Source organism: Corylus avellana, chromosome ca6, assembly GCF_901000735.1.
Source record: "Corylus avellana chromosome ca6, CavTom2PMs-1.0".
Classification (NCBI taxonomy): Eukaryota; Viridiplantae; Streptophyta; class Magnoliopsida; order Fagales; family Betulaceae; genus Corylus; species Corylus avellana.
The window spans coordinates 2840890-2852941 of NC_081546.1; the positions used below are offsets into that span (position 1 = coordinate 2840890).

The following is a 12052-nucleotide window of genomic DNA, read 5'->3' on the forward strand; positions in this document are numbered from 1 at the left end:
GTGTATTAATTGTAGTTTCTCAAAGCATATACCATGAGTGCTTCAAACATTTTCCTTCATCTCCATCTGTTTAAGAATGCCTTTGATTCCTCACTCCCTAAATCTTCTTTTTTCCAAGCTTCAAACTTAAAATCCTTCTCTAACATAGCAATCAAACCAAATTTATTATTTCTTTTTCCAAACGAATTGTATATTTTCTCAGCAATCATAACTTCGACCATATATTTCCAACAATTCATGTCACACCTCTGCGCCTCTCTATGGCAAGGAGGAGTGACAAATAGGCGAAGAGGTATGCCAAAGAATGATGCAACTGAAATAAAGGCAAAGAGGCACGGTATAGTGATGCATGTAGTCAAAAGAAAGAGGTATTATAACTCTGATGTTATTTTAAATTGGGGATGCCTAACTGGGACTTCTATCTAAATTTTAGATAGTAATCTATTTTAATTAATCCAATACAAATGCTATTAGTAGTTATAAGACGCGTTATTTATTTGGACATGCGCAAATCCAACCCCTTCCTCCTACCACCGAAGGAGGGGGACAAGAAAATTAATACACGTAAAGAGATTAAAAAGTCTCTCTCTCTCTCTCTATATATATACATATATATGATAAAATTACATCAAGTGTAACCTCTTGCAAATTTGAATACCACTAAACAATATCAAACCCACTGTTGGATTATTTCTCCTCATACCAATTACGCTCGTCATATTTGAAGATTATTATCAGAGATGGAAAAATAATCCGTCTATGAAATGTTTTTTTAAATAAAAAAAAAAAAAAATTGTTTTCTATATTTTTATAATAAATATAGTAAAAACGAGTTTACAAATAAGATAATAAATAGCATCTAATCGATTTGAAATTCAGCGTGCACAATTAATTAGCATGTGAAAAAATATAATCCAACCGTGGATTTGACAAATTTCTGATTCATAGGAAATTTATTAAGTGGTATATACTATTTACAAAAAGTTGCACTAAATGGAACTTTAACCTCACCTCTATATAGAAAACGTACATTATACCACCGCAACTTTGCCCCTTCAGCCACACAACCAGCCACCAAATTTTCCTTTTTATATATGAATAACAGACTAGTACAAAGTGGGAGCAATGCCCTGTAAAAATTTCAACGTATGCAACCCATCTACACAGGGCCGCAGGCAATTCTGCCATTTCTCATGCTGCACAAGCAGCTACAATCAAGAACAGGAACATCAGTGTGATCAACAGAGCCTTTCATGGGGACGGTTTCCAATCAAACTGAAGATTATTAAAGCTATTAACTGCTCCTAGCCCACTAAGCAGTTGGTTTCCTAAATCCTGTTGTTGATGATTCATACTTTGGTCTCGAGCCATTGACGCCATTCCAACCCTTCCATTCATCATGGAGTTGCTTCCCATTGCTGCTCTGATTCCATTAACCATTTGAGACTGACCAAGTCCACCCATTGTAGCATATCCAGCACCCCCAATACCTGAATTACTGTTTACTGTCCCATTCCCCACCAAGCAGTTGCCACTATTGAGACCTGTGTTGTTGCTTGTCGGCAAAATCCCATTACCATTTTTAATGTCATTCCCCAGAGAACCAACACCAACCATACCACCTGTGACATTAAGGTTGTTGGACATCATCATCTCATGTAAGATTTTCTGGACAGAGCTCTGTGAATCACTTGGATCAGCATCACTGGAAAGAGCTGGCTGTTGCAATGACATATTTGCAGGTGAATTCGAGGTGCTTAGGTGATTGGCAGCCGTTAAGGCACCATGAGACGTTTGTGGGAGATTGTTAGACGAAGAGGGTGTCGGTGATTGGAATGGGGAAGGGTTGGGCTGTGCCTGTGGGATAGTACTAGAGGAACCAGGGGAAGGAATCTGAACAGAACTTCCTCCTCCATAAGGACTGCTTGCATTGTTCATAGAATTTTGCTGTCTGGAGTTCATGGAGTTTTGATGGAGAAGCCCAACAATTGTGCTCGCTGAGGTCGACGTGGATGCTGTGTTCAGAGAATTATTTACATTAGGCACACCATTGCTAACAGCAAGTTGCATAGTGGATGCGTGGACAGAGCTTTGATCGCTGTTTGAGTTCTGAGCCATTGTTTGCTGCTGTTGTAGCTGTTCCTCAGGCTGTTGAGACTGACCGTGAAACCCAGATGAAGTATTTGTCCTCCTAGGAAACTTGGCCAAGCTTTCTGTGAAGAAACAAACAATAAGCTACCCTTTGGCAATAATCCATAGTAGTGTTGTAATACAATTCGCATGCAATAACACATTCAAAAGAACAAGCAAAAATCAGAAGCGCGCACACAAATCTAAGGGCATAGGAATATACCAATACACTTGCATATTGTTTCTAACGGTAACATGAAAAGTTTCACATGTAAATAGATGGAGAGAATAAAAAATATATATATATACAAACAAACAAACAATTTCCATCATAAGACTAAGCAAAATAATTTGGGGTGGAAGGTAGCAGATTATTTATAACGGTAACATGAAAATTTTCACATGTAAATAGATTTGAGAGAATTTATAAAAAAAAAAAAAAAAAAAAAAAAACAAACAAACAAACAAACAAACAAACAATTTCCATCATAAGACTAAGCAAAATACTTTGGGTGGAAGGTAGCAGGCTCTTTATTTGTCAAAATCGGGTCCCCTTTTTTGATAACGAGGAACCCCTCCAAGGCCAGGCTACTTCGTGTTTCCACTCCTATCGGGTAAACCCCGGACCCATGTAAAGCGCCGCCTCTATACAGATCGGGTAATACTCAAGCTTCGCTGGCGGGCTGGCCCCAAGGAATTGTTTGCACCCAAGGAAATTTGAACCTTAGAACTGATGGAATGCCACCAAGACCAAGGCTTTTACCACCTGAGCCAACCCCTTGGGATTATTTCTCGGAATCAAGTCCTTAAATCTTGAAAACTAAGTGTGAGCATCAGGTCTCAAAAATTAAATGATTCAATAGTACCCACTCAAAACCAAACTGCTGGCTTCTGACCATTGGGCAGTTCAGTTTTGTAGATGAGTTACCAACAAGCATCAGGTCAATTATTGGTTTTGGTGTAGGTGACCCAATGAAATCCAATCAGTTTGACAGCCATGTAAATACCCTATTAGATTGACATTTGCAATCAACCATTATTTTATTGGCAGCATAAAATTCGGGTCCACTAACACATTTTCCTCTTCTTTCGGGGGGTGACGGTGAATGTCAAGGCGACTTTAATAAGATTCTGTCATCGTCTTCAATTACACAAACTGATAGGAAATCAATTTCCCGTAATTTCTACGGCAAATCAAGTGTAAAATATTGACTGGCTAGCTATTCACCCCAATAAAATCTCATTAAATAAATTAGTCTGACAGTATCACAACACAACCATGAGCACTGTTAAGAGTCTCCCAGCTCCATTCCTTTGCTCTAACATTCCCAACATGACACTAAGCCTTAGAAGAAATCCATCAATGTGGTATATACATGTAAAGGTAAAAGTTCTAAAGAAAGAAAATTCACGTCAAACTTACCCATAGGTCCCATCCTTGTTTCCCGGCTATAATCAATCAAGTCTTTCATACTATTAACCACTTCTGATATCTGCAAACCAGAGAATGATAGACAAAAACAAAGTGGTCAATATTGCACACAATTTTCATTAACTTGGTTCATTAGCATGTATCCTAGAGGAAAGCCAGAATTTATCTGACATATGATCTAGTTCTAATCTTTACCAAAAAACACACTGAAAAGAAAAGGAAGAATAAAATAAAAGTGAAAGAAGAAAGTAGTTGCTACTGGTTGTAATCCAATTAACAGAGAGACATTGGAGGTACAAGCATTCCATGCTGGGACCATGACTGTAACATCAATCTATAATCATGAAACTTATAACAAAAACTCAAAGCTCAAATATAACGACTGTAAATCTCCAAGCATTTCAAAGATTTATACATTTCAAGCATTGCATGGAAGTTATGCTGTTTTGTACCAAATAAAGACATTGTAATAAACCAACAGTTCATACCTACAGAAACTTCTAAATTTATCCTTCAAAAATCCACAAATGAGCATTTTAATTAGAGGAGCATATCATTGTGGTCAAAAGACAAATAAAAAAACTCTAAAAATAAAGGACAAGTGCTAGGTAATAGGGTTTTTGAGAGAGGTGGAAACGCTGGAAGCAATACAAATTCCCACAAGCACATAGAATAGATAGAAAAGATTATGGCACTGTGTTTGAACTGCTAGATTAAATGAGACTCGATTTAATCAAGTTAGTAGAAAGAAAATAATGTCAAGCTCAATCAATGGAGAGAAACGTCAAGTACAACTATGATGCAGTTGATCCTAAAGAAAAGACATATTCAACCTAACACTAGAATGGAATCTATTCAAAATAGATCTGGTAGAGGAGAAAGGAAGTATTGGCAATGTGTCAAACAAAGAATCTTCTGGCAAAATCAAATTTAAAACAGCAATTTTTATCCAGGAAGGCAATGGAGGAAGGAAGATTTCACTACAAGAATTAAAAATTACACTGGGAAGAAGATAATATCACATGCCAATGGAGAATTCCAAATTGGAGATAAGACTGGTGGGCAAGGATATGTACCAGGAAAATGAATATTATCCTACATCATAGAAAGTACCCTGCCCATACTCTAAATACAGCAGTACTCAAAGCGAAAAAGATATGCTGTTCCTGAACAGAAGTTGAAGTGACTTCAAGCATATATCTCTAACTCCTAAATCGCATTTTTTTCTTTTTTGTATGGGAAAGATGCTCTGCAGCTCTTAAATGCAGAAAATACACACAGCATTCAACTTTTTAATACTTAAAAGGAATAACACTGAATAATGCTAAATAGCACGTCAAGAAAAATAAGCATTACCTGAAGGCATCGAACATATCTCTTTGTATATCCTAAATCATTTACCAATGGCACTTCCAAGGCTTTTGCTAATTGTCGAGCCGACGCTACAAACCTAAAGATAAATGCACACAAAAAGAATCAATGAAAGGGCAAAAGGAAATACAATGCAGATGAAGGCCAAGGCAAGTCAATCACAAATCACCATGTCACTGCAACAATTCAAACGTAGATATACCCACAATCATCTGAGCAGTAACTATCAAATAGACATACAGCAGATATGGGGGGAAAAGAACATACATCCAACCCCTAAACAGTAAGAGGGGGCAGAGTGACCCAGATTTATATACAACAAAAGCACCAACCAGTTGCAACAAATATATTACAATAGCAGCTTTGTGTAAAGAATAATTTGAGATAGAAACTATATGTCATAAATGAAGCACATTTGAGAATCAAATGTCCTGTCTTTTACAGATACTCTGCAAAGTTCAGAAGAAACAAGCTTAGAAGCTAACATCTACATGCTGCGAAACTTCATAATTTACTTGTGCAATCTAAACCCCATGAAAACCATGGATGCATGTGTTATGCATCAATAGAAACTGTATAAGGCAAATTCTTTCTGTAGAGACCACCACGGTTCAAGTAAATAACGATGACAACAACTTCATCATTTTTTATCTCAACACGCATGAGTGAACAGAGAACAAGTGAAGAAAGAAATACATCAGTATGTATATATATATATATATATAGAGAGAGAGAGAGAGAGAGAGAGAGAGAGAGAACTAAGCGATAAACATTTAGATGCCCTCTAGATATTCTAATATTCTAAACAATTTAAGAAGGGGACAATATGTCCTCTTTTCTTTTTGAAAAGGAACTAATCAAACTGCCAAATTACAGTTCTGAACAAAAATAAAGCACGACTCAAAAGCTCAGAGATAGTAAACAAACAAGGAAACATATTAATTAAGGACTCACATATTACAATTATTTTGCAACTCTGGAACAGACAAATTGGATGAGGCATTTTGAGTAGCAGCCTGGTATTTTTGAGCCGCAGCTCCAAGCTGACTAACCTGTGCAGCACAAATAACAACCGTAAAAAACGAGAAATATCTTATAGTGACAAATATACTTAAATGTTCCCATATACATTATGGCATCCAATGAATTTACTTTTGACATCAATATTAGAGCAATGAGAAATTTGACAATGAAGGCCTGCTTTGGACATCCCAGGGAAAAGTAACTGGGCAATGGAATGTTAGAAGATACAAACTCCAGTAATGGTATGTTTGAAAACCAACCCACCAAGGTACAGTGCACATAGAATCCAAAAATAATATAAATCCAATGAATATCATTTCAATCAATGCAGAACAAGTATCCAGCAGTTTAGACATTCAGTATGACTAGATCTCTAAATATCAATCGGAAAAATGAAATTTAAAAAAATAATAATAAATAAAAAAAAATAAAAAAACAGTGCAATCTTGAAGAAAAAGAAAAGAAACAAGACAAGATTATTGAAACTTTCCTCTCCAAGTAATTTGTTAAACAAAAATCCTGCTAGGAAATTATTCTTTTTGCATACACAGGAAGGAAATATACAAAAGAGACACCTAATTAGAGTGAAGAAAAGAAATACAAATCAAACATTCTGAAAAGTTAGCAGCAAGAACAATTGAAAGCAATCATCCACCCATAGAGAGTTTTGAACATTATAATTTTTAACTCTACTACCTTCTCTTACAATTTTTAATGCAAATACACCACATCAAGCATGGGAAAACCATCCTCCATACTTCTATAATGAGATGGCTACCAAAAATGGCTTCTCCAACTAGCCAATAACTCCACCACCTGTTGGGACATACCCATTCTATCCCAAAAAGGGGAAAATTGAGACCCACAAAATTCTAGCTACTTCGCAATGCACGTCCCTCCATTCAGTCCATAACAGAATATGATCAATGAATTCCCCACTTTTCTTGCATATGCAACACCAATCCATCACTATGACATTCCTTAGGTTATCCAAAGTCAAGATCTTCCCTATCGTTGTTGTCTAAACAAAGAAAGCCACTCTTGATGGGGCCTTGTTTCTCCAAATCGCATGATAAAAAGATCTAACATTGAATGTCCGCCTTTTGGAAGGGGTCCAACAAATTCTATCCTCACCACCTCATTGCAAACTGATATACAAGAGATTAAAGAACGAAGTGACCATCTCCACCTCCCAATCATGCGCATATCTGATAAAAGTGATATTCCACTATAAGGTATCATTGGAAAATAGTAAATGGTCTACCATTGAGGCCTCCTTATACCGAGCAATACCAAACAACACCAGAAAAGCTTCCTTCAAGGTATGATCTCCACACCTGGCATCATAGCAAAACCTAATCTTAAACCCATCTCTTACCTCGAATCTCACATTTAGAGAAATCCCCCTACCCCCTCCTAATGTTTTCCCACACCCCCACCCCATAAGATCTGAACACCGCGAGGATACCTTTTTTTTTTTTTTTTAATAAGTAATGAAAAACTTTATTGAAAGCGTAAAGCACCCCTAAGTACACAAGCCCATATACACAGGGAGCTCCCATAAGCCCAAAACCCAAAAACCAGCTAATAACCCCACAACCCAACCCACCTAAAAAGCCTACAACTGGGAGATTTAACTATGTAGATCTGCAAGCGTTCTGCTAAAGCCTTGATAAATTAAGAGTCAAGATTTCTGGAGGAATGTAATAGGATTTGCAGCAATTCCACATTTAATCCAATTCGGTCTCACCATTTACAGATATGCTTAAATAGGTCTTTTCAGCTACCTTCATCTTGCATTAGAGGCACAAAGTTAACAAGACTGCCAAACTAAAATGGAGTTACAGCAAACATTGGGAACATAACCAGCTGAGATATAATGAACATGAACGGTTTAATTTGTCCAAATCATACACAATAAACTCAATCCAAATGATGCAGAAAGACAAATTAAATTGAGGTCACTCTTATGTATTATACCATGGGATGATTACAGATCCATCATACATAAATGGTAACAACACAAAGAAAAAACATAAAAATTAACACATTCAAGCTTAACGGATCACATTTGTGTTCTCCTCAAGGAAGTCTAGTACAAAAGGATCAGTACAACAAGCACACTAGTATTAAGACAATGGTTATAAATTATTTATAACTCATTCTACAAATACTCTTTTTTTCTAAGCGTACAAATACAAATACCTTATTTGCATGAAAATAAATGGCACCTTATCATACTCAAAAAACAAAAAAACTTTACAAATGATAAACCCAATCAGCCAGTTAGCCAGTTAGCTTGGTTCCCCTAACCATGGGGCAAGAAGGGGGGCGTTGACAAGATTTTTTGCAGGAATCAACAATAAACGGAGGAGCTTTTCTTGTTATAAGATGAAATGTTTTCATTATTTACCTGAGGTATCAACAATCTTCGAGGGATGAGCTCTTCATGGCGCCGAGCACAAAATTCCCAAGAGCATATCTGGTATAACAAATGAACAAAGACGATAGAATGTCAACGAAAGATCCCTAAGGAATATATAAGATGTTAGAAGTAAAGAAGCCATTTTCTTTTGTGCATAACCTTTAAGTCCGGAGAGAAAACGATCCGAAGTTGACCGTCACGAACAACACGAAGTTGCTCAAAAACACTTTCCTGTATTGCTTTTGCATAGTCCAGAACAATTTGACCAGATGAATTATGATATTCACGGGGCATATCAACATAGAGAAGTTCTTCCAAAGTACCACTTTCATACTTGATTTTGAAAAGTCTGGGTAGAACCTCAACGGTTGCTTCTGGAAGTGCAGTAAACAGAATTCAGATGCCAGTTAGACATAGTTACTCCATTCATACAACATATACATATGCAAACTACCCTGACAAAAAAACAATCCACACAGCAAAAAAGCAAAGATGCTATTGAACCAACAGCATGATAGAGATATTTAAGGAGGACAGGAATTTAGAGCAGCAGTGAGCAAAAAGGACTAGAACAAGATGCAGTGAACAATAAAAATTGGTAAATAACTAACAGTGACATACCGAAACCACGGCCAGGCTTACGATTGCATATTTCACAGTGCCACACATCCTGCAAAATCCGCAAGATTGATCATTATCATGTGCACTAGTGCTTGGGATTAATAAGCATCCTAATTAGGACGTATGCACAGAGATCTTAGTGCTACTAACATTTCGAGAACATAGATTGAAATGATTATTTACATCAAGAGGAGGTTGTTAAATATCACTGGTATACAAATAAATACACGATACCACTAAGATGAGCTTAAGCAGATTTGGATGTCCCTAACAATAATTAAATGTCATTAGCAGCAACCTGAGGAAAAACTCCAGTTGTTTGGCGGCCACTTCCATACATAGAAACACACCACTTCTTTCTGGCATTGGGAGCAAAGTACTCAGCAACAAATTTCCTCCAGAATTCAATATTGTTGTCCTACATCAAAATTATGCATTATTACAAATCATAACAGCCACACCACATATGCATACAAAAAGCTATCAATGGTAAGAAAATCTTACTTCAGGTCTGTGTTGTTGCTGATACATGTAATGTGTGAGACGCCGGGCACATGTCCCAGGTTCATAGGCTGATTTTACAGGAGGCCTCAAAGGCAAATTCTGCTGTGAAAACTGCTGCGGCAATTGTGACCGCTGCTGAGGTATAGCCTTCAAGAGTTGCTGTTGCTGGTGTTGCTGGTGTTGCTGCTGTAGTTGCAAGAATCTTTGTTGATGCAAAAGGTTCATATGGGCAGCAGCAGCCTGAGAGGACTGCCTTGACATGTGGAGGAATTGTTGTTGTTGTTGTTGCTGCTGCTGTTGCTGCTGTTGATGCAGAAATAATGATTGATCAGAATTTTGGGGTTCCATTTTTACTGACACAAGACTTCTCATCGTTTGTGGTTCCAGCTTCACTTGACCAAGACTTCTCAATGACTGCAACTGCTGCTGTTGCTGTTGCTGCTGTCCATGCTGATCATTTGTCACTTGGGGTTCCAACTTTACAGGTCCAACACCACCTAAGCCTCCTCGAATTGGTTGAAATTGCTGTTGCTGCTGCTGCTGGGTGCTGTGAGGAGCAGAGAACTGTTGCATTGGCTGCTGACCATGTTGGAAATTCTGGGATTCAAGTTGCTGGGACTGCTGTTGATCTGATATTAGCTGGTTACCAGAAGGGTTCGAGAATTGCTGACCCTGACCTTGACCGGATGAACCAGGGTTCACCATGTTCGAAGCTACAAATGAAGATGAAGGAGTATTAAAACCCATATCATTGCCAACATTAGAAAGTGGATCTGACTCAGCCCCAGTATCAATACCTCCACGCTGGCTACTCCCAGGACCAGAAAGTCCAGAATTTGGAGCTCCATTTCCGAATGACTGATTAAGAAGAGAGGAAACATTGGGCACGTTTCCAAGCATATTCATGCTATTAAACTGAGTACGAGGCGACATAAGCGAAGGAAAAGCCGTCTGGGAAGGCATGGGACTCCCTTGAGCTCCCAACATTCCAGAATTAGATCGCAAGAGTGAAGGTGTAACGGACTGGGCGCCACCGATTGGAGTGGGTGGCCCCGAAGGTACCATCTTTCCAAAAGCACAATCTACAAACACTCACAGAAGTACTACAACTATCTAAAACAACAAGAATTTAACAAACTACAGTTACACAATAAGACGTGAAAAACCAGACAAATAGCTCAATCCAGATAGCACTTCAACCCCACATCCAAGGCCACAGGCCTGAAAGCCCTTATTGTGCACCAATAGAAATGGACAAGCTTGGTGCCTGTGCATATCGTGTTGACTTCTTCCAAAGGCAAGCCAAATACCGATATAAGCCAAAACGAAGAAACTGTCATCAATTCTGAACATTCTAGAATTGTAGTGTCTCTGCAAAACCGCCAATCTCCGAGCCGCTTCCGCATGAATCTCTGTATATTATGCGAATATTTAGATCTACTATAGCTTCGACCATTGTACAAGAAACCAAGAAAATGACAATCAGAAATTTACTCCCAAACCCAGATTCCAAATCTCAAATTGCTCACACTATCAGCCAACAGCTGCAATCAAACCCCAAAACAAACTCACATCACCAATATTCACAAGCCCGCAAAAAGTTCTAACAAAAGTGAACCAAACCCATAACTCGTTTCCAACACCCCGAGCTCAGGTTTCCAACTCAAACCTCCCCAAAACAATCCCAAAAAGCACGAAAACGAAGGTTTATCAAACTAGAACACAAAAACTCCTAAATAATCAAAACCAGAGAGCTAAACAAATGCAAACAACAACAACTAAACCCTCATCGATCGAACCCAAGACTCCAAGAATCAACGATCCAGAGCTCCCAATGAGCAGAACACACTCCAAGAACTCACAGCAACTACCTGATTAACAAAATTCAGGAAAAAAAGAAAACAATAAAGCAAAAGGCGAAAGAGTCGGAGTCAAAGACTAGCAAAAGACTCACCGAAGTTGGAATTTGAACAGCGCACAAAGTCTTCAAGACCCACTCACACACAAAATCCCGAAACCACACCAAATTCGGACTCTTCCTTCTTTCACACACGCATATACGGATATTTCTTCGATTACTTTGGCTTCAAATTGCAGTGCCGAGAAAAAAACGAGTTCAAAGCTTTTTCTCTAGGGTTTCATCTCAGTCTCTTCTGCTCAGTACAAAGCCCTGTTCCTCGCTGTACTCTTCTAGAGAGAGAAAGAAAGTTTTAGAGCGAGAAAGAGAGTGTGTGTCTGTGTGCCTGCGTGCCTGTCCTTGCGGACGTCAAAATTGTATTCGATCCGATTGAATTTTTCTTCATTCTCTCTCTCTCTCTCTTTCTCACTGTGACGAACCAAGTCAAATGCTATTCTTCTCCTCCGCTTATGTGCATATGCATATAAATATCATCACTATCATCATCATCATCATCGACTCATCGTCATCTATCATCATACATGATGTTACGGTGTAGTGTTGGAGTTTCTTGTGTGCGCGTGCTCTGACCCTATCATGGTACTTGATAGCTTCAGCTCTTGCCATCTGTACTTAGCTTCAGCTCCTT

The 12052-nt window shown here is 38.2% G+C and overlaps 1 protein-coding gene across 4 annotated transcripts; it reads right to left on the bottom strand.

The window, feature by feature from the left end:
• Nucleotides 1-1069: 1069 nt before the first annotated feature.
• LOC132183617 (transcriptional corepressor SEUSS) lies at nt 1070-11846 on the bottom strand. Of its 4 annotated transcripts, XM_059596977.1 has the most exons (11): nt 11461-11845; nt 10304-11377; nt 9507-10219; nt 9301-9420; nt 9003-9051; nt 8541-8755; nt 8370-8438; nt 5888-5985; nt 4919-5012; nt 3554-3623; nt 1070-2213 (listed from the first exon to the last, which is right to left on the bottom strand). In XM_059596977.1, the coding sequence occupies exons 2-11, from the start codon at nt 10569-10571 to the stop codon at nt 1252-1254; spliced, it is 2658 nt and encodes an 885-aa protein (XP_059452960.1). In that variant the 5' UTR covers nt 10572-11377; nt 11461-11845; the 3' UTR covers nt 1070-1251. The 4 variants fall into 4 exon arrangements, with proteins under 4 accessions (XP_059452960.1, XP_059452958.1, XP_059452959.1 ...); XM_059596975.1 differs by having other exon boundaries at nt 9507-10918; nt 11461-11846; XM_059596976.1 differs by having other exon boundaries at nt 9507-11373; nt 11461-11846.
• Between the last annotated feature and the right edge of the window lie 206 nt (nt 11847-12052).

Bases quoted from the DNA above. Each gene is read 5' to 3' on its own strand.
- LOC132183617 (XM_059596975.1), bottom strand. From the start codon at position 10,571: ATGGTACCTTCGGGGCCACCCACTCCAATCGGTGGCGCCCAGTCCGTT. The intron at 5,013-5,887 runs GTGAGTCCTTAA...ATTTATCTTTAG, and splicing joins TTGCAAAATAATTGTAATAT to GTTTGTAGCGTCGGCTCGAC. The intron at 2,214-3,553 runs GTAAGTTTGACG...GTTTCTTCACAG, and splicing joins AACAAGGATGGGACCTATGG to AAAGCTTGGCCAAGTTTCCT.